Source organism: Akebia trifoliata, chromosome 7 (genome assembly GCF_017979445.1).
Source record: "Akebia trifoliata isolate Shusen 1 chromosome 7, ASM1797944v1, whole genome shotgun sequence".
In the NCBI taxonomy this organism is placed as follows: Eukaryota; Viridiplantae; Streptophyta; class Magnoliopsida; order Ranunculales; family Lardizabalaceae; genus Akebia; species Akebia trifoliata.
The window spans coordinates 5,503,823-5,527,844 of record NC_141381.1 but is presented as its reverse complement, the minus strand read 5'-3'; the positions used below and the strand labels follow the sequence as shown (position 1 = coordinate 5,527,844).

Below are 24,022 nucleotides of genomic sequence, written 5' to 3'. Positions count from 1 at the left end.
GACTTATTTTTTTTATTGATGTCAACAACAAACCAAATGCAATGTTCTAAAAACAATTTGGGTTGGTCTTGAAATAACAAGAAAAGTTGGCTGGATTTGTTCTAACAGCCAAGAATATTGGATGATGACCACTATAGTCTCTAGATAAAAATAATTGCTTCATGCCTAGACCATATACTATAATGGTTATTTAACTGACATAACGGCCTGATCTAATCTGGAAGGGCTGGAGCTTGATTGGTGGGTGGGGGCTCTGTTTGCCCCCATATCATGTAAGGAATCACTTTTTTATTTTCCAGAGCTGTAAGAGTTTTCATTTTTTTGACATATTAGAGTTTATCAATTAGTGTTCGACTACTTTTCTAAAACTTTTAGCTGCCCTCAAGTGCAATATTTTTAAACCTCCCATGCAACCTCTCAAGCTCGACAATGCAAACCAACCATTTTCTCCGGTTTCTTGACAAAAACCATTTTCTCCGGTAATTGTTATCACAGCGAAAAAGTGGTTGAATCTTTGTCGGACTCCCATGATCTCTGCATTGGAGGGGACTGCTTTGAAATGTTACAGCAGACTTCTGCTGTTCTCCATTAGTAATAGATTCTTTGACAATGATTTCAGGTTTTTGCAAGGGTCGCTCCTGAGCAGAAGGAACTAATCATGACCACTTTCAAAACAGTTGGAAGGATTACATTGATGTGTGGAGATGGAACCAATGATGTTGGGGCTTTGAAGCAGGTATTTTTTTTTTTCTTGTACACCCTTTGAATGTAATGCATAGAGAATAAAAGAAGATTAGAATCGAGGAAATGTAGAAGTTATTGTTGATGCTCTCACTTCCAAAATAGAGCTGCTTCATGGCACTTCAGGTAACTAAAATATAGCCTCGATGGCACTCTATCAACCATTGTTACCAAGTGTAGGCAATATGACCCCCCACAAGCCTGATAAGCTCAGACATTATTATTGGGTGTGAGCATCCATGCATGTAACTAGTAAATTCTGGTCTGAGCATGTCGCCTTGTGCTTGCATTGTAATAAGGTAGGATTCACATAGAGCATTGCTTTTTTTTTTTTTTTTTTTTTGAAGATTTTTACACTAATCCAAAAAAAAAAATGAATAATAATAATATTATTGTTAAACCAATCTGGAGAATACTCACAAACATCCAAATCTGATACAAAACCAGGAAAGTCAAAGAAATCGAAGTTCGGATTGGAATCAACAAATTTAGGGGGGGCACTAAGTCTAAATGGAGATGGTCAATCAAGAAGCAAATCAAAAAGTCCCTCAGTAAGTAGCTGCCATCTGACGGCTGCAGAGAAACAACAGCAGAAGCTAAAGAAGCTCATGGATGAGATGAATGAAGAAAGCGATGGTCGTGCCGCTCCTATTGTTAAGCTTGGTGATGCGTCAATGAGTACTCTAGTGACCACTCTCCAGATGTAGGATTCGTGTTGCCTCGGGACTGCTTACGTACTCAGTGTTATGTACCTTAATGGTGTCAAGCTTGGTGACATCCAAGCCACCATCAGTGGCATCTTCACAGCAGCCTTCTTTCTCTTCATATCCCATGCCCGTCCTCTTCCGAAACTATACGATCCATCTGAATTTCATGTCCTCTTCATATCTAGTGGGATTTATTTTATTTTATATTTTTTTTTTGTAAGACTTCATTACATTGATGTATTTGAATATGATCTCAGGAATTCTTCCAATAAATATAAGTAATTTTTTTTTAAATCTTATTATTCTTTATATTATGAATTGAATGCAAATTGGTGTGGATCGGATGTGAATAGATGGGATGGAATGTGAATGTTGATGTGGATATAAATGTGTGATCGTCGAAAATATGGTAAGAACCTATATTCGACGGTCTTAAACCGTCGAAAATAATTATTCGACGGCCTTAAACCGTCGAAAATAATTATTCGACGGCTTATAGTTGTCGAAAATAATTATTCGACGGCTTATAACTGTCGAAAATATTGTATTCGACGGCTTATAACTGTCGAATTTATGAAAAATTCTATGGTTTTTAGCCGTCGAAATGTTTTTCGACAAGAAAAATTTCGATAGCCCCGTTCGACGGTCGGGACTGTCGAATTGATCCATAATTCGACGGTTTTAAACCGTCGAATTTTCGGTATTTTCACATAGTGTTGGTTTTGAGTAAATCAACTTTGTTACACCATTAAGACGGATACAGATTCATCAAAATCTAAATAATACTTTTATTTTTAATGTAGTGGAGCATCTAATTAAGAACTTATGATTTAAGCAAATTTGTTTTCCTAGGGAGTATGAATAACTCAAGAAAATGGCAACGGGAAAGTGAATTTTTGGGACAAAAGAATTGTGTCTTCGATTACACCTAGGTAATGCGAAAAAGAGAGTTGAGTTTTATCTTTTTAACATTTGGAGGTGGGAAAATCGTTTTCTTGGGGTTGGGATGGAAAATGATTTCCCATCCAGGGTGGAAGATTAGATTCGTCAAGAAAATGAATTTCACAAAAAATACACTATCATACACATAAGAATTTTATTTTCCAAACAATAATACACAAGGAAAAAATATATGGTTCTATGCACTGACACGTCAGGGAGTGTACAAAGAGCGTCAGGTTTTGCGGCGTCGGTTTATCATTAGTCTTGAATATATAATGACCCTATCCATAACGAATCTTTTCTCTCTCATTGAGACTTGTAAAATTAGATAACAAGTTACAATGTGTAATGATTTCCACCTCAACCCGACTGGACAACTCAAAAACTCACCGACGCGTTGTGTGCAAAGAATCATAATTTTTTTGCCTTAGGATACACAACTGAACATCCCCATAAAATCTATGATTCTTTGCACATGCCACGTCGGTGAGTTCTTGAGTTATTCTTTCAGGTTGATTTACAAATTCAGCACTATTACTATTTGTATTGATGAAGATGGTGATGTAGATTTCAGTTACAGTGTTTACTCAATGGAGCATTATCTTCTAACGAGTGGTCAAACATTTGCCTTACTCAATTCGATCCACTTATCATCCAAATGATGTAGGGGAATATGAAAGCTGAGTAAAGAATCCCTCAATCATAAAACTGAGAATTTTCCTCTGAATGGATGTCTCTTTTGAAATATTTATCTCAAGTCCATATTAAAGTCCATAGGCCTAACTCAACTTGTAAGGTGAGGGTTGTCGTCACCGCAAATATCGAACAAATCAAGCACCCAGGGCCGATATGGGACTATTGTCTTAACACCCACACTCACGTGGGACCACAACTTGCAAGGCCTGGAAAACACCTCAGCACATCAAAAAACAGTGACCCAACTCTGATACCATATTAAGGTCCATGGGCAAACTCAACCTTACAAAACGGGTTTGGTAGGTGAGAATTGTAAAATTAGTTAATAAATTACTATGTGTAATGATTTCTAACTCAACCCGACTGGATAACTCAAAAACCCACCGATGCGGCGTGTGCAAAGAATCGTAATTTTTTTGCCTAAGGATACACAACTGCACATTCCCATAAAATCTATGATTCTTTGCACATGCCACGTCGGTGAGTTCTTGAGTTATTCTGTCGAGTTGATTTACAAAATCAGCACTCAATTACTATTTGTATTGATGAAGATGGTGGTGTAGATGTCAGTTACAGTGTTCACTCAATGGAGCATTATCTATTAACTAGTGGTCAAATATTTGCTTTCACGTTCCAATCAGCAATTCGATCCACTTATCATCCAAATGATGTAGAGGAATATGAAAGCTTATTAAAGAATCCCTCAATCATAAAATGGAGAATTTTCCTCTGAATGGATGTCTCTTTTCAAATGTTTATCTCTAGTCCATATTAAGGTTATAGGCCTAACTCAACTTTACAAAATCAACTTGTAAGGTAAGGGTTGCCGTCACGACAAATATCGAACAAATCAAGCACACAGGGTCGATGTAGGACTATTGTTTTAGCACCCTCACTCACGTGGGACCACCACGTGCAAGGCCTGGAAAACACCTCCGCACATCAAAAAACAGTGACCCAACACTGATATCATATTAAGGTCCATGAGCTAACTCGACCTTACAAAACAGGCTTGTCAGGTGAGGGTTGCCATTACCTCAAATACCGCACAAATCGAGAACTCAGGACCAATGTGGGACTATTGTTCTAACAAAAGGGACCACACTTTCTGGTTGAGTAAACACAACGTCACCAAAAGAAATGTCACAAAAAAAACTTAAAACTAAAGAGAAATTCATCAAAGTGGCGCATGAAAATTGAAAATTTATCAAAATTGTGCACTATTCATTTTAATTCCGAAAACTATAAATTATCATTTTCAAAAATAAGTTATTTTTACCAAAACAATAATATTCGAAATGAACTGTGTTTAAAGGTGGAGTAAGCATAATAAGAGTTGAGAGGGGAAATGATTTTCCATCCAGGATGGAAAATTAGATTGACCAAGAAAATGAATTTCATAGAAAATAAACAATCATACACTTAAAAATTATATTTTCCAAACAAATCATTTCCCTACCCATTAATCCATTAAAAGTAATTCCCTCTAATCCAAGGGAAAAAGCAGGAGGTAGTTTGATCATTAAAGAAAGAGAATATAAGCATGTGGCGGTAATCCTTCAACAGATTCTGAGAGAAAGATAAGAACCAAAGGTTTGCTTTCAAAATGGTGGACAACTTCCGACATATCAAGCTAAGAGAACAAAGGTCATTTTGGGAAATAACATAACAGAAGGACAAATGCATTAAAACGGATTATCAAAGCTAACCATAACCAATCAGTTGGCAGAAACAGTCCCGAGTTCTATTGGGTCCCACTGCATGTGATTTTTCCACGTGTCTGTCGAATGTGGTTCATGCAAAAAATATCTTTCCATAATCGACCTTAGATTGCCCTTTGTAACTAAATGGGTCACAAGGACTGCTTTTTGTGGTTCCCTAAGTGAATTATTGGGTTAGCCCATACAACTCACGGGTCCTCCTAAGCTTTCCTGAATCCTTATTTACACTTTACCTTTTAAATCCCATAACTTCTACCATTATTACGAAAATGGGTCTCCCCATCCATTTCCCCACATGACCCAATGAGGAGATTGTTTATTAAATTAGTAGTTTAGAAAGCTGTTAAGAGTTCATGAACCAAGACACTTAACTTGATTCTCTTTTTGTCTCTCTGGCCCATGCATGTTAAATGCTAGTTCATAATGTATTTGGGAGATTCCCTTACATTTTGTACGCCTCAAGTTCAGTCAAACTATTTGACTCTATTCTTTTTCAATATCAGAAATCCATCTTCCAAATATACTTTGATGTTCAAGTTGGAAACAAACTAATTTTGGGATTATTTCTCATTCAATTTGTAACAACTCAAGATCATCAATGAATGAGCCTTGATCCACTAGTATTGTTATTTCTTCGATTGTTTGTTGAGCCACCAAAAGGTCTCTATACTTTAAGTTGGTAAGATTCATAGATTGATCAACAAGTCTTGTATTATGATCATTTTTATTTATTCACAGAATTACATATATTCTTTAAATTCTAATATTAATAGTTCTTTATGTTAGGATTCTCCATGATTCTTTTCAAAATCTCAAGGAATCAAAACTGTATAAGCATAAATTGGAAGCTCAAGATGACCGCTAGATTCATCCAAAATGTTGTCATCCTTAGAGTCATGCTAGGGAACATGTAAGGCATCCCGAGCAAACAACAGAATAGAGCATGAAAATGCCATACTCTTGCTCAAGAATTGTTATGTACGCCAACACAAGATAAGCTTTCATCCCTAAAATCATGACAAAAATTAATGAGATTGATTGCGATCATGTTCAATTAAAAAATAAATGAAAGAAACGTGAAGAAAAAATACCAAAAAAGGATGATAGTCTTGAAGTATAAAAAGATTAATTTTTAAAATTTTAAGATGATGATTTCCAATTAAAAGTAGATTGGGAATCTGACTTTGACATCAGAGTTTCTTTAGTAAATATCACACCAGTGCTTAAAACAGGTTTTTACAGATTTGAATTGAAAGCGTTATGCATCTTAAAGTAAACGTGTAAGTTTTTTACACCACAATAACTATCAATATTTAAAATTATTGTCATCAGTTACATTGTCTCCCATTTTGTTATTCTCAATCCATTAGACATATCTGATGGATCTTGCATGAATATGGAATGACCACTATGATCCAGTCCCAATGTACCACTTTTTTCTTCCTTGATCCGTGGAATGCTACAAGGGTTGTGTTCTTACCACACCTAACTCAACTCTCAAGACCATAGACATTTGGTCAGGATTAATTGTAGATTTTTACCTACACAGTACACACGTTATTTCTCCATCTAATTTTATAAATAAAATACAATGGTATATATATTTGATTCTTGACTTTTAGAAATTTTCACTCCGTACTATTTATTTGTTGGCTTTAGGGATGTATTTTGGTAAGTTCCATTTTATGATGGAACAACCAATCAAATCATATTAGGCTTGGTAATACCAGGCATTAGGATTGATTTCTTTCTAACTTTGGGTTACCCCTTCAGAACCTTATCACATTTTTTTAATTGACCTTTCCTCGGGTCTTTAATCCTGAAGCTGAGAAGAGATTCCAATCTAGATGAGAGGCTTATGCCTTACTGTGTCATCATCCACCTTAGGATTTTTGGCATGATAATTAACTTGGGTGATCCCTGATCTTGGTTATATCAATTATAGGGATCTTAAGACATCATTATGCATTTTTGTCCCCACAACTTATGTATGGTGTGTTTAATTGCGCATGGAAAATGAGTAGGAAATCTATTTGATTGGATTTTTCCATGAAAAATGAATTTTCGCCTTCATCTAAAAATCCAGAAAATGTTGGATTTCATTTTCTCACCTATCTCTTATGGAAAAGAAAATCCACCCAAGTTAATTATCATTACAACAACCATTACCACTACCATCAACCATCCTCTCTCTCTCTCTCTCTCTCTCTCTCCTTCCTTCTTCTTCTTCTTCTTCTTTCCCCTTCTCATTTCTTTGCCTCCAACCTACATCTCTGCCCTCCAACCCCACCCCCCTCACTGTCTTCTTCTTCTTCTCAATTATTTTTCCAAGTGTTATCAAATGACACAATCAATTTTTCCATATTACCCATTTGACTCCAACCATTTATTTCAAAATTTGTACACCTACCACAATTATTGATATCTCAATCTTAATTTGCGCCTTGAATTCTACATAGTGGTGTACATATAGTAATATAATAAAAATAAATAAAAAAGTCATTTGTTTTCTTCTTTTCTCTTTTTTTCTTTTTCATTTTTGGACTATCATGGATATCCCTACCCTTTGGGTTGGACTAATCTCACGGTTACAGACATCGCCCCCTTGAAAAGTCCTACATGCAATTGGTTGAGTCGAGGGTCAATTGATTCTAGAGGGTGGTCCCAAGGAATTCTTCACTTTGTAGGGTTTAAAACACTTGACTTACCCTTCTTGAGGAGCTTATCAAGGCTCAACTTGTCACTAAGCCAGCCCAAAAGCTTTATTCTCTTTTTATTTATAGATTTTCTAGTATATATCTTTGGGAACGGATCAAGGGACATATGTAAAAACAATGTAACATTAATAAATTTTCAAAATATGGGTTAGAAGTTTCGCATTTAATTGATTTTTTATGAGGATGATCTCTATGATGGGAAGATCATCCGAAAAAAAACAAAATTCAATCTAATCTGAAACTTCTAATCCCATTAAAAGTGATTTAGAACGTAGACTGTCGATTTTTTGCCAATTTTTGTCAATAATTTGTAAATCACTTTTGATGGATTTAGAAATTTCAAATTGAACTGATTTTTTGTGAAGATGATCTTCTCATCATAGTGACCATCCTCGCAAAAAATCAGCTCAATCTAAAATCTCTAACCCATATTTTGAAAAATCATTATTTTTACATATGTCCCATGAACAGCCCCTATATTTTTAGTAAGTTCTTTTATTTTAGAATATTTTAAAATAATTGTCGAAGTTGTAAAATTTTCAAAAGTACATGTGTAGAATGTAAAAAAAGCTATTACATAATGTTGACACATCATTCTCAAAGTGATAATACTATGTCATAGCTTTATTAATACTTGTACCACTTTCGACCAAACAAAAATGCAGGTAATTATTTCAAAATTTTCCCTTTATTCTAAGCAACCCACCACTGTATGTAAATTACTTAATCAAATAGGGGTAAAATGATAATTTAAGTTCCTTCACTCCAATTCCATCCATATACATGTACCGGAAGGTTTGAAAGCCAAAGATAGAGAGATAGAGAGAGGAACTTAAAAGAATTGATGGAGAGTGACGGCCCATACGACGCCTACAGAGAGTGTCTGAGAAATCACGCAGCGAGCCTTGGCAGCTACGCAACGGACGGCTGTGGTGAGTTCACTCTCGATGACACTGCACCGGTTTTGCTAAAATGCGCAGCGTGTGGTTGTCACCGAAATTTCCACCGAAAAGTGATACTTGTTGGTGGAGGAGGTAGCACCAGAGTTGGAAGAGAACGAGAAGGAATGGAGTTGATAGAGTACGATATGGGGCATCGTAATTCGGTGGAGACGAACGAATCGGAGCGGAGTGGGAAGAAACGGATCCGAACCAAGTTCACGGAAGAACAGAAGGAGAAGATGCTTGGGTTTGCGGAAAAGATAGGTTGGAGGATAAGAAGGAAGGAAGATCACGAGGAGGATGAGATCGAACGGTTCTGCAGATGTGTAGGTGTTAGTAGACAAGTGTTTAAGGTGTGGATGCATAACCACAAGAGCAATTCTTCGTCTCCTTCTCCTTCTCCCACCACTGCCAATGTTTCTTCTCTAACTCAATAGAGAAATTTTTATTTATTTTTTCTGTTTTTCTTTTTTTTAGTGTCTGTGACTTTTTAGTGTGTAATTTTTATTTGTTTTTAAAGTTTTCGACATTTTTTAGAAATTTTTTTTTTTTTTAACCAAAACTAAAACTATGTTTGTGTTTTTTTTTTTTTTTTTTCGTAATGATGGGGTGACATTGAATTTACTCTGATTCCCACATTTCTGATGTGGAGTTACACATATAATCCTAATGCTGTTTACTGTATTTCGAGGAGATACACCTACGGTTACGAGGGGCCAACGTGAGAATCGCAATAAATCCCAATGTCACCCACACACACTTTTTTTTTTTAACCATGGGATTTGTTTCTCATCCATGGTTTTAAAACTCGTCTGAGACCGAGACGTATCGCCCGAATTAACTCAGTATTGGAGCTGAACGAGACCAACTCACAAAGTCACTTTTTTTACCGAGATTTAAGACTTATGTTTTGTGATTTTTTGAATGAGGCGTCTCAAACGTATTAGAAAACTCGTCCGAGATGACTCGATATCAGGCCTAGACAAGACGAGACGCGAAACCGAGTTTTAAAACCATGTTTTCATGTCAACTCTTATGTTTGTTATTTATGTAAAATCATCCCTCTTATAGTACTTTGTCCCAGAGACTTTGGTAAAGTAGGCATAAAATGGGTCAGATTTGACTCGAAATTGAAGTGATTTGAAAATTGAGTTTAGCAAGTTTGGATCCTTGGAATAGCTCCAATTAAGAAATGGGTAAAATATATATATTCGGCACTCTATTATTTAGGCTACATGTTTTATCTTATATGAGTTAGAAGTTTTGGAATGCGTTGATTTTTGGTGAACATGATCTCTATGGTGAGAATATCATCCTTACAAAAAATCAGTCCATTCCAAAGCTTTTGACCCTAACAAAAGTGATTTATAAAAAATTGACAATCCAGATTCAACTTGTGTTGGGGCTAAAAGTTTTGGAATGTGCTATTTTTAGTAAGGATGATCTCCTCACCATAGAGATTATCCTCCTAAAAAATCAGCCCATTTAAAAGCGTTCAACCCATGTAGGATAAAATACATAGGGCAAATAGCAGTGTGCCAAACATTTCCCATATGTATATATATCTAGGGATGGTTCATAAGACATAAGTAAAAAACGTATGTAAAAACAATGGTTTTTCAAACTATAGGTTAGAAGTTTCGAATTGAGCTGATATTTTGTGAGGATGATCTCTATGATGAAAAGATCATCCTCACAAAAAATTAGTTCAATCTGAATCTTCTAACCTCATCAAAAGTGATTTAGAATGTGGACCATTGATTTTTTACCAATAATTAGTAATCACTTTTGATAGATTTCAAAATTTCAGATTAGGTGGATTTTTTGTGAGGATGATCTTCTCTACATAGAGATCATCCTCATAAAAAATCAGCTCAAACTGAAACTTCTAACCCATATTTTAAAAAATGATTGTTTTTATATATGATTTTACTTATGTCTCATGAACCGCCCCCTATGGATACATACATATATATGGGTAGCTTTTGGTAAACAAAATTATAAATAACGTTCTAGACAAAGTTTTGTCATATACGATCAAAAAATTTTGAAATAGGTTATTTTTTACGAGGATGATCTCTATGATGATTAGACCATCCTCGCAAAAACTCAACCCATTCCGAAACTTCTAACCACATGAAAAGTGGTTACAAACTAACGATAAAAAATTGGCAATCCTTGATTCTTCAACTTATAAACTAGGGTTAGATATTTCATGATGGGCTAATTTTTTGTGAAGATGATTTCCTCATCATAGAGATCATCCTTAGAAAAAAAAATTAATTTATTCTGAAACTTTTAGCCCATATAGGAAAAAATGTTTTGTCTAGAATTTTGTCTCTCGGACCTTGTGTGTGTGTGTGTATGTTTATTGTCTCTTGATTCGGCATTATCTGATCCAACCCGATTGTCCCAAATTTGGGGATGGTCTCTCCAAATCTAAAATGCTATTCAACTTGGCTCAGACAACGGCTTCAAATATGGTCTTAGTTAGCGTAAGGGTGTCAATGAATACCCAATTACCCAATGTATCCGAAACCAATTAGTCGATTTTGGATCCACCATCATGGACCCATTCATTTTAGATTTTGGTTATGGGTAACCACTAGCCATCTTAGGGACCAATAAGAAATGGATCTCCTTCATATACCTAATGAGTATCAAATGGGTACTCAACTATCAAATTTCTTTTATTTATAATATTTATAATAAAATTAGTAGTTTAATCAAATATTAACAAAGAAATATCTTGACGTTAATTAAAATGAAAATAGAAAGAATGTGAAATCTTTATTTTTCACCTTCTCTCTTCGTGAACATCAATTCATTTTCCATATTCTTATTTAATTTCAATAATAAATGAATGCTTCACATAGTAATTTTCTAAGATTTTCTTCCCAAAAGCTTGATTTACTTGAAGAAGTATTGTTGATCTTAACTCTCAATTGGGAATTACAAGTTTGATTTTTAAAATTTACCAATAATAATATTTTTATTAGATACTCCTCTTTTTTCTCATTCAAACTTTGACTTTCATGTGTTAGAACTTTGGCTTGTAAACACAAGAATATTGTATGTTCTCTTTTGAAAAGATAATGTTCAATCCATACATCTCCTACACTAGTGGAGCGATAGCTAGTTTTGGTATGTAGGAAGACATCACTATAGCGGAATCGATGCTTGTATTGCATTTGAAAAATTGTTTATTTTAATGGGCACTTTATGGGTACCTAATGGGTATTGGATTTTTGTAAGGTTGGTTCTATTCCCAAGGATCTCATATTAGAATCGATATTGATAAGAATCGGAATTAAAAATCAAAACCGAAGTTTTATTTAGGTTCCAATTCTAGGTGTAGAGGGAAATAACCGCGTAGTTATCTAGATCGTACACGTGTCTAAGTCGGTTGAGTGGCATCATGTACAGATCAGCATGTGGGACGTTACCCAACAGAAAGGCAGATCAAGGCAGTAAGTGTCTGGCTTGATCAGAAAGGTAATACAACACTGAACAAGACCTAGTCTATCAAGCAGGGCTGACCTAGTCAAAGAATATCTGTAATGCTAGTTTGTACAAGCCAAGCCCAGAGATTTTAGAGGAGATCTCCCCAGTATAACATATCCAATCCAGAAGATCTCTATTCTGTTTAGGATCCGAGGAATCAGGGGATTCTCCGGAATCACCTCTCGTGAGAAAGGAAAACCCTGATTCGAAGAAATGATCTATAAATAGCATGATTTACACAAAATAAGGGATCTTTTGGCAGATTGAAAGTCTTACCAGTATATTTGATTATTCTTCTACTTCTTTAACTTGAGAATCGAAAATTTTTTGACAGGTATCACATCAACATTAGCAAGGAGATAGTAGGAGTGACTTCGGATCTGTGAGGTAGAGTCCATCAACACCGTTCACCAGAATCTGACCCCACAAATCTAGCGTCATCCATGGGAACCCAATATCATATTGATTTCAGTCGAAACAATGACGAGATCCACTAGAATCATCAAAGTTAATACACCTCCACCCATAGTACCTACTACAGATGCTCAACTCTTGGCGATATTAGAAACCATGAGGAAGCAGCAAGAGGAAATGCAGAAGAACATGGATGACTTGGACGAACAAAATCAGAACCTGAGTTAGTATCTTGAGAATCAGCAGCCAGCAAGACAAGATTTCCTATCGAGAAATCCTCAACCTCTTGCTGGAGATGATCGCGTCTCAAATGCAGAAGGAAGTTATCAACCGTTGATCCTAACGGGAAAGGGAGAAACAAAAGTTGCCACTGATACTACTTGAGCAGAACCCACAATGGATATAACTTGAGAGGAAATCAGAGAGATGATCCAAAAGGAGAAGGAGACGATGAAGAGTATAGATATTGGTACAGTAGCAGCGCAAGCTGTTAGGAGAATTCAGAAGTCTCCATTTACAGTGGAGATCTTGATAATAGAAATCCTGAAGAAGTACATGCCACCACGTTTCACCCTTTACTCTAGGATGAAGAACCCAATAGAGCATTTATTCCACTTTCAACAGATGCTTGCACTGTAGGAAGGAACGAGGGCTTAATGTCTAGGTTGTTCCCCTTTAGTTTATAGGGAAACATACTAACCTGGTTTCACAAATTGTCGTGTGGTTCAATAGCTTCTTTTGAGGAGCTTTGTATTGTCTTTATAACACGATACATTAGTAACAAGAAGAGTGGCGGAGACGTGGACACTTTGTTTAGCATGAGAATGTATTATGGGGAAAGCCTCAGAAACTTCACAAGGAGTTTCAAGAAAAAGGCGATATTCCTGGAAAGTTGCGATGAGAAAACGACAATAGTGGCGTTCAGAAACTCTTTGCCATCTAGCCCAAGGTTGTATAAATTTCTTGTGAAGAGGAGGCCAGAGACGCTAAGTGAACTGTTTGAAATAGCAAAAAAATACATCAAATTGGAATATGAACCCCGAAACTCAGTCGAAAAAAGTAAGGTAATACATGTTGTGATGAAGCCCAGCAATCAACATCAACTACAACAACAAAGCAAGAAGAAACCGCTTGAGCAGGACAGAAAACAAAAAAAAAGGGACATATTCCTATATGCCCCCTAGCGAAATCTTATCGCTCATCGTGAACGAGCCTTACTTCGAGTGCCCAACACCACTTCTTCGAGATCAAAAAAATCGAGATGAGCGATAGTATGAGTATTACAAGGTGCGGGCACATACCACCAATAGGTGTCATGCCTTGAAAAGGTTTCTGTAGAGATTGGTAGAGCATGGCAGACTGAGGGACCTACCCAGAAGACAAAGAGAGAATCCATCCCGAGACAGGAATCCGAGGCCTGATCAGCCACCTATTAAAGGACAGGATGGAAGGACAGCAGTTATACACGTTGTCCTTAAACAAGAGACTAGAAGGCCAGGCCTAAACAGGGCTGATGAAAGAACTAAGAGATAACGAGCAAAACACCTTGCTCACGTCTAAACAACAAAAAGTGGGCCCAGAAAGCAGATGGAGCCTTACGGACCAAGGTAATAATCTTTACTAACTATGCAGCACTAAAATACTTTCTCTCCAAGAAGGATGCCAAAGCGAGGTTAATCCGATGGATTCTTTTATTGCAAGAATTTGATCTCGAAATTCGAGATAAGAAAAGATACGAGAATGTGATTGTCGACTACTTATCCAGACTGGTAGTTGAAACAAGTTCTGACTCCCTTTCAATCTCCAAGAATTTTCAAACGAACAACTAATGTCTATCTCCAATCTGGATACACCTTGGTATACTGACATTGTCCATTACCTAGTGACTAGGCAAATACCCACCTCATGGAAAAAATAAGAGAGGATGAGATTTCTCGTCCAAGCTAAATGATTTTTCTAGGATGATCCGTACTTATTTAAGTATTGCCCATATCAAATAATCAGTCGATGTATTTTTGACCATAATCAAAAACATATACTCGATTTCTACCAAAATCACGCTTGTGGTGGACACTTTGAAAGTAAGAAAACAACAGCAAAAGTGTTGCAATATGGTTTCTACTAGCCAACATTTTTTCATGATGCCCACATCTTCACTGAGTCTTGTAATCGATGCCAACATTTAGGTAAGATTAACTGAAGGAATGAAATGCCCCAACAATCCATTCTGATCATCGAAATCTTCAATGTTTGGGGCATTGATTTCATGGTCCTTTCTCCATTTCACACGAATTCCAATACATCATAATCGTAGTCAACTACGTGTCTAAATGTGTAAAAGCAACAGTGTGTCGGACCAACGACCACAAAGTCATTGTGAACTTCCTTAAAAATATCGTATTTACTCATTTTAGTACTCCAAAGATGATCATTAGTGATCGAGGCAAGCACTTCTGCAGTCGAGTGTTTGAAAGCCTCATGTGTAAATACGTTATTACTCACAATGTCGTCATTCCATATCACCCTCAAACGAGTGGACAGGTCGAAATATCTAATCGCGAAATTAGAATCATTATTGAGAAAATAGTAAATCCTTACGAAAGGATTGATCTTTGTGATTAATTGGCGCCTTGTAGGCTTATCATACTACTTTCAAAACTCCAATCGGCATGTCCCCCTATCGTCTCATCTTTGGAAAAGCCTATCACCTTCCGTTAGAACTTCAGCTATTTGGGTTGAAAAAACTATGTAACGACACATATGATAGTGCCAAATTATACAGGGATAGTACAAAAACCTGGCATGACAAATACATTCAAAGAAAATCCTTTTAATTAGGTCAGCAAGTATTGTTCTATAATTCTCGCCTCCACATATTTCTCAAAAAATTGAAATTTCGATGGACAGGACCCATTGTGGTCTATAAAATTAATTCATATAGCAACATCGAGATACGCAATACATCGGATGGTAGTATTTTCTAAGTCAATGGTTAACGGCTTAAGCTATTTCTCACACTCTCACCCCAAGAAAAAGATTTTTTTTTTTAGGGATCTTATGTATCAAGATTAGCTTCATGTCATTGTTTGGTTGAAGACAATAACCTTAGCACTTTTCGGGAGGCAACTATTGATTAGAAGGCGTGCAACATGTTTTGGTAGCCACTAAGACCCAATTTTTTTCTAGAATAAATATTTTAATTTCTTAATTAGGTTGTTTTTAAATTCTTAGGTACGATTTTAGTTTTTTATGCAACTTTGTTTATGAAATTATCATTGTTATAACTCTCACTATTTTTAGATTAGTTGTAACAAGAGTTTGCCAATTAATGTCAAAATCAATTCAGGTGTGATCTAACCCTTCTCTTTATTTCCTTACTACTTTCATATTGATGACAATATTTCGTTTAGGTTTGGTTCACAATTGCATTGCATTTCATTGCTAGTTTCATTTTATCTTTTCAGAAAAAAAAAATTGAAAAAATCAAAAATATTTAATACTTGCAAAATATTGTCTTCAAACTCTTTCTATGTACTGTTTACATATGAATTTCAAATCTTAGACTCATGTCCTAATTTTTTTATCATAAGTTCTTTTTTGTTATTCATCATCAAGAAAATCAAAAAAATACTTTGAAAATTCATAACACTTCTAATTGAGTCATTAGAAAAAAATATTTTATAGAACAAGTGATCACCCTCTTCTTTGTCTAGAGTGTTAGGGAAAATCGAATCTAGTGAACTATAATTTCCTTATCTTTTGGTTGGCTAGTTAGAAGAAAAAGAACTCGATCTAATATGACTTGGACAGTAACCATAGGATTAGATTGAGTACCTTGAAAATGACTACATGCTTTTTGAAAAAAAAAAATTAAAAAATGGTGATGTGTGAAAAAGTTGAAAAACAAAGTAGAAAGATGTGAAAAAGATCAAATCAAAGCAAGGATGCTTGAAATGAAAAAAAAATGTACAAAAAGAAAAGAATCTAATGTGGCCAAATAAAACAATTTCAATAGGATGAAAGCAGTCAATGGTAAAAACGTGAATAAGTTGGAATATCACAGATAAAGTTCCTTAGAGGTATTAAAGTGAACATACACACCTCTCACAATCTCAGCCAGGGTGCTTAGTTTCGAGTTAGAACTTAGGTAGAACCAATCATTTTTAGGAAGTAAAATTTTGTTCTTGAAAAAATGATATTTTTTAAAAGAAAAATAAAAAAAATGCACAGATACTCAAGTTATTCTTGAAATTTTCTAAAGTGATGAATAAAAATTAGAACTTTGCTCAAACGTATGGACCTTTGATTGATTTATGAAATGTTATTATGTTCACCTTACATACTTTGATTCTGATTTAATATTTTTAAAGTGTTGGAATTTTGTGGGTATATGCACTACAACCCTTACAAGTCAAACTCGTCTACAATTGATAAAATATGATTTGTACACAAGATCATGAGACTTATCTCATTAAGAGAGGAGACCCCAATCATGTATTGCCTTAAAAGCACATCTTTTGAAATGTGTGGGCTTTGGTGGTTATGGGATTATTCTCATAAAATGAGGATAGCCCAATTACCTTTAGCCTCAAAATTGATTTGAAGTGGTGTGCAAAATATGAAGATGATTTAAAGAAGGTGAATTTTTTTTAAGTGGTTTTAATCCCTATGTGAAAGGCCGAGCTGAAACACAATTTATCAGGAGTAGAGGAAGGTATTCATTACATCCTAAAGCTCCCTAAAAAAAAAATTAATGAGTGAATGGAGAGATATGAGAGAGAGAGATGGAGAGGAGGAGAGGGGAAAATTCTTAACCACCTTGAAGCTTGTGTTCTTCTTCTTTCTTCTTTTTCTTCTACTTAAATTCTTAATTAAGTTCTTTTTTTCTTTTGAATGGGGATTTTAAGATGGTGAAGAGAGTAAGATAGCCAAATAGGGGATTTGAAATAAAAAATTACTAGAGCTTAAGGTTTTTTAGGGGCGTTTGATAGCATAGATTTTCTAATAGAGGAGGAAGGCTTTTACAGAGATTTAGGATAGCTTTTGGGGTCAAAAGGGTACAAGGTTAAGTTGAAAAAAAACAAAGGATTTTTGGAAAAAAAAAATGTTAGTATTTGAGGTTAGTGAAGGGTAAATGTTGTAAAAGGTGTAAATGACTTTTTTTGACCCATATCCATCAATAGGATCTAAATGGATTGGGTTTAACAACCTATACCTTAGGTTGAGTGGGGATTACATTAGGGAGTGAGGTGGTTATTTTATAGGATGGTTAAGGTGATAAGATTAGGTATTTTGATTTTGGGAGGTTAAAGGAAATGGTGACATATGACAAGGTGGAGTGGTAATTGGTAGCTTTTGAGGGGTTAGGTGAGTTGATTAAGGGAATGGAGATTAGTGTAGCATGGGGTAACTTATGATGGGGTTTAGGATCAAATGGTTAGGTTAGGACATGAGGTGTGGTGGGGGGAGTGGTGTGTTTAACTTTTGAGGATGATAATGAGATTTGGTAAAATGAATTTGGGAGGTTGAATGTGGTGACGACGTATGTCCATTTTGTGAGAATGGGCTTTTGATGTGTTATGAGGCCTAAACTTTGATCAATGGACATGGATTGAGTTTTTGGATTTGGACTTAAATTAGGGGTGGGCTTGGGTTTGGGCATGGTTTAAGGGTGGTCTATGGGTGAGTTGGGAAATCGTTAGGGATTTGATTGTGTTTAATTAGATTGATCAATTTGGGAATTGGACTGGTGGGATTTTTTAGGAATTGGATTAGGAATGGTTTTAGAGAATTGGGCTTTAATTTGGATTTCTTCGACTTGAAAAGTGGGCCTAGGTTAAGGATATTTAGCAATGGGTTGGGATGAATGCATGGGTGTGAAGGATTTTTTTTTAAAAATTCTAAGCCCATGGGCCAACCAAGGGCCCTAAGGCTTTTATTTAAGGAAAATATTTGATTTTTTAAAAATTAGGCCCACAGGCCTTCTGTCATGTAAAAATTCATTTTTGTGGGCCTTTCAAATAGCGCCCATGCAAATTGGGATGTCTACACTCGGTACGTACCTATCCATCGTTGTCAATTTTGTTCGATTTTTTACATACGAAATAGTATCCAACAAATTCGGTATGTACATAAAAAAAAAATGTAATTTGTAATATTTGATATAGTAGTACTGAATAAAACTATTAATTTCTGAACTATTACACACTCTTAAACTTGTTTTTCCACGGAACGTGTTAGGCATGCATCTTCTTATAGGAAAATCCGCGAACCAACAACTCAAGCAGAACCTTCAGATCAAACCGGCGAAGTCCGACCCTCCCAAAGAATTGCAGAAGAATATGAGAGACCCACGCATTTTCCTAGTGGTTCCAAAGACCCATCAATTTTACAGAGATTTGGGACTCACATTGCATTGGATATCTAGAACAGACAGGTTGGTTTAATTTTACAATTAATTAAATTTTTAGTTTAATTGCATTGGTTTAATTTCTAAAGATAATATTTTTGTTATAATGTAGGAACGAAAAAAATTTAGATGCGTTAAACATAAAATGAAAAGTACTCATATAAATACACTGACAAGATTCTTGTATCTGCATTTGTCGAGAGATGGCAACCAGAGACAAACACCTTCCACCTACCCTTAGGGGAGAGATTACCATCACTATTGACAATGTGGAACATTAATTGAATCCCCCAGTTGTTGGTAAGGCGGTTACAACACCTTTATTATCAGTGATGAATGCAGCGACATTGATTTTTGATGTAATAGGGATAAGTAGGAATGTTGTGTTGGAAGATCTTGGATCCATAACTTTTGTCTGAATGGAATGGTTGTGTTCCAAGTTGAGTAAGACTTCCAAGGATTATTCAGGACAATGTTTTCAGGGGTTATCTATTATATTTGTTAGGGTGCACATTATTTGCTGAAAGAGTTGTGCTGGGGTGACACAGAATTTACTGCGATTCTCACACTTCTGACGTGGACATGCCGTAGATGGTTTTTACTCATGTCACGAGGAAAAACATCTATGATTATGTGCACATCCCACGTCAGACTTGTGAGAATCGCAATAAATTCTTTTTGTCATTTCAGCATTTTCCTTGCTGAAAAGACTAGGACAAAGGTACCGGTAATGTATCTTCAATTATTAAGGGACCTCGATAACATCCACAAATATGCTTAGGGAACCAATGTCTTACCATTCATGTACCGACAACTGGGATACGCATCTAGATCGGGTGTTAAGCAGATTTTAGTATTGTTGTATAAGAAATGTTAGTTAACGTTATACTTTGGCAGACATAGATATATGAGCACTTTATCATTGGCAGAGCCTCTCCCGACTTCGGATGTAGAGAAAACTTTCCTCATGTAGTCCGATGGAATCCAAGGCCATGGACTGGGAAGATACAAACCAACTTAGTTGGTCTATGAAAGGCATGACATGATGAGTACTGAGGATGTAAGTTTTGTTTTATGGGGCATGTTCGGCACCCTACGTTTTGCCCTACGTGTTTTATCCTACATGGGTTAGAAGTTTTAGAATGGGCTGATTTTTGGTGAGGATGATTTTCTTACCATAGAGATCATCCTCACCAGAAATCAGCCCATTCCAAAACTTCTAACCCATGTAGGACAAAATGTAGGGCAAATAGTACGGTGCCCAACATTTTCTTATATATATATATCATATTTTCAACTCATTTTTATCATAGGTTATATGGGATCCTTATACGATGGAGCAACACCTCCTTATACCGAATTGTACAAGTAATGCTCGGTTGGTGTTCTCCCTCCATTGGTTCCATCTTTTGAGTCTTTTAGACTTTGAGATGTGGGTTAGTGCTTCTTCGAGACCTTCGAGATAACCAATTTAGAGGTAAAAGAGGAGAGAGACAATGGCTGAGTCTTGTTTCCATTGTTCCCATTACAAGGATAATGATCAAAGATCCAACCTCACAAGTAACGGGGTAATTCCTTGGATCTTCTTATAAAGTTTCAAGAGTGAACTAGTAGTGTAAATCTCTCATTCCAATGGTTTTAACCCTATTAACTTGCTAAAAGAATAAATTACAAAGCAAAAAAAATAATTAAAAAAATTTTACTAAAAAATAAAAGGAGATAGAAAGAGATCTAATAATTCATTGAGCTTGTGGTGTAAATTTGACAGAGATTCTTCCTACAATTCTTCCTATTGCTGTTTTTTTTTCCGATCCCCCCTATTTATAGGCTCTTAGGGAGGATTAGTTAGAATGAAATTACAAAAATGACCTTTAGAAAAGAAAAAATTATGTTAATTGCTCTTAAAGTGGATCGATTGTTCTAAACAGAGCAATCGCTCTAAGTAAATTTGTCTCTCTAAAGTGATAAGAAATTTGTTTTCTTATAATTTCTTCAATTTTTTTATGGAACCCTTCTAATTTTCTTGTATATCGATCAATGATAAAAGTGTCTTATTTTTAAACACAAAATGTTGTGGGCCAAAAGCACTGAACAACAGTTGGTACCTACCGAATACGTACTTATTTATTCGGTTACTTGGACCGAACAAACCCTAGAAATTTTCAGCTTTTGTTCGGTACCCATGCATCGAATTTCATATTAAGGGATCGATATGTACTTACCAAGTGTGCTTTTTCACAAGCGGAAGTTAGATACCGAATAGAAAAATAAATTTGTATGTTTCATTTTTCATTACAAAAAATTACATGTATAGTCTACAAAAAAAGTTTCATTGAAAAAAATTTACATGTATATTTAATTATATCAAATCAAATTTTGCATGTAACAAAAAAAAAAATATGCCTTTTACACCTCATATAAAATATCAAAGGTTCCATACAAAGGACTCAATCACCATCTAGGTTTATTGGACATTCATGTAGTGCAACATCTTCGCCAATAATTTCTTTAAATTGTTCAATCCTTCTAGTGAACATAGACACCCAATCTGATGCCAATGGATAATGATGCCTCCTCCAAACCTCAATGATAGGAGGTCTCACACATCCTTACATAAAAATTGAATGAAATGACCATTTGTGAAACCAATCATAATGATTTTTGATGCCACGACCTATAGCATTGTTGTTTGTAAAGGAAATAAGATTAAGCATTGTTGCCTTGATACGTGAAGTAAAACAACGTTGTAATGCGAACCAGTGAGATGACTCATATCAGGCATAGTCATCCAATACTAGCCAGTGCAAAAGTTTGCAAAAAAAATTAAGTTTTTGTTTGCAAATCATCAACCCGTGCATCACCATTGTATACCTTACTATAATGATTCCAAAAGAATAACAATTCATCCATCAAATCATCTCATACTTGACTTCAAGAATTATCATTAATCATACCAAGAAGTCCACTAACTGTTCTAAATTCACAATGTTCATCCCTATGTGTCGGCCTCGATTTTAACACCTTTTTTTTGCCATTCTTACCTTGTGGCCTCCCTTTGTTCTTCTTCCCTGCAAGCTCTTCTAAGGAAGTAATTTTAGGTTCCATTATTTCTTTCAAGTTTCTCATGAGATCGGCTTTGTTACTATCACCTCCATCATCATACTTTTCAAAATTCCAGAACTTTGGGGAAGCAATCAAGATCTGGCAAAGTGGGCACACTGGGTATATCTGATAATTTTTTTCAAATGTGAGTGAATGCAATTGAAAGGTATTGGACAACCCTCTAGCTTGTGCAATACAATCTCATGGGGCACAAGGAAGTCCATGTATACGTCAGACTACACCTACATGCATCAACATCTATTCCAATTGACTCAGACCATTTCACCTCATCACTGCGATAGAGACAAACCCTCTTAGCTCCTTGAATAATGTCAGTCTGTAGTCGTGCATCACAATATATAGGCTCTTTTGAAAAAATATGCTTTTATCTCTATAAGTTGAGATGTCACTAGGGATTCGATAAGATCCTACAAGGTAATGAAATTCCTTTTGAAGATCCAAGATACCTCTTCAACTTGGCACGCGCACTCTCAGCTCTATCCGTTGTTGTATTTGCCAAAATGAAAAAAATATATATTATATATATATATTGGTCCACGCTACAATGAATGATTCTTTGAATGGAATCAACTATCATTAACATGTTGTACACCATTTAAATACTTTTCATAGAAGGAACTCTCAAAATTGGATCGTCACCCTTCAAACTGCTTCTCGATGGATGATAAAACTGTATCAGTCCACATCCCCATGAATTTTTCCCAAACTTCTTTGAGATAAAATATTTTTTTACACTTTGCAAGGATATTCCGACAGATATAATATCTATACAATAAATTTCTTGTATCTAAAAAGACCTTTTTGATGGCATTCATCAAGGCTAGCTCCCTATCTGTAACAATAACTAAGGGTAGGACATACGAGTCCATAATCATGTTCATTCGTTTCAATGCCCATGAATAATTATCTTCTCTTTCAGCATCTAAGTAGACAAATGCTTATAAAAATTTCAAGTTGGTAGATGTCACCCCTATGATCACCAATAATGGCATATTGTATCAATTAGTTTTGTAAGTGCAATCCATGAGGAAGACATTAAACAAATAATTTGCAAGTTGAATTGATTCGGGACGCACCCAAAATATATCTCTAACAACATCCATACCCTCGTCGCACCTATGCCAACATATTCTTTCTCGACCAACTTCTTCAACAAATATTGCACATGTGATCTACCTTACATGTAATTTTTCCTTATCTTTAACTGAGCGTTGTAAATGGTGTTCAATGTTGTAATATTATATTGATTTCTTTGCTTGATTGCTCGGAGAATGTTTCTTGGACTAACACCAACTATTGTAATTTTAGTCAAAAGGTTCCTCACACTCGGTACTAACCTCCTAACAAATGAATGCCCCTCAAGATGCTCAACAATATCGTGATTAAAATAACCACATATGATTTTAATCTTGATCATCATCTACTAACTTCAAACTATTAGCAACAAACCACAACTCAGTCAATGGAGCAATAAGGAAGCACAAGATTCTTAGAGGAAAAAGGGGGAAAACTCTCACAATATTACCGAAAAGGAAGCACAAGATTGTGGAGAAAAAAGAGAGAAGACTCTCACAATATTGCCAAAATCAATGGAGAGACGTTGAGGGGTATTGGAGCTCTAATAGCAATAAGTTTAAATCAAAATGATGATCCAACAAGTCCTAAAAATCAAGAAAAATCAGATCACCATGAAGATTTATCAGTTTCAGCTAATATGGAAAATCCTATCCAAATACCAAATCAAAATAGCAGAATTTTTGGTATATAATGCCAATTACAAAAGATCTGATACCAAGAGAAAAAAGATAAAAAAACAGAGGAGGAAGAGGAAGGCTTAAATTGATAAGTCTCTTATTCAATTAATTTGCCATATCACATTAGGCATTACAAGAGGTGTATTTAAACAAGTAATACAATGAAGTAAATCCTATAAAATCTACTACAAAAGATCCTCAGATTTGTAATTGGCATTATATACCAAAAATTCTGCTATTTTGATTTGGTATTTGGATAGGATTTTCCATATTAGCTGAAACTGATAAATCTTCATGGTGATATGATTTTTCCTGATTTTTAGGACTTGCTGGATCATCATTTTGGTTTAAAC

The 24,022-nt window shown here is 35.4% G+C and overlaps 1 protein-coding gene across 1 annotated transcript; it reads left to right on the top strand.

The window, feature by feature from the left end:
• The first annotated feature begins 8,318 nt into the window (after positions 1-8,318).
• On the top strand, positions 8,319-8,994 carry LOC147398106 (zinc-finger homeodomain protein 11-like). The gene has a single exon (XM_086447260.1). The coding sequence runs from the start codon at positions 8,369-8,371 to the stop codon at positions 8,900-8,902; it is 534 nt and encodes a 177-aa protein (XP_086303386.1). The 5' UTR covers positions 8,319-8,368; the 3' UTR covers positions 8,903-8,994.
• The last annotated feature ends 15,028 nt before the right edge of the window (positions 8,995-24,022 follow it).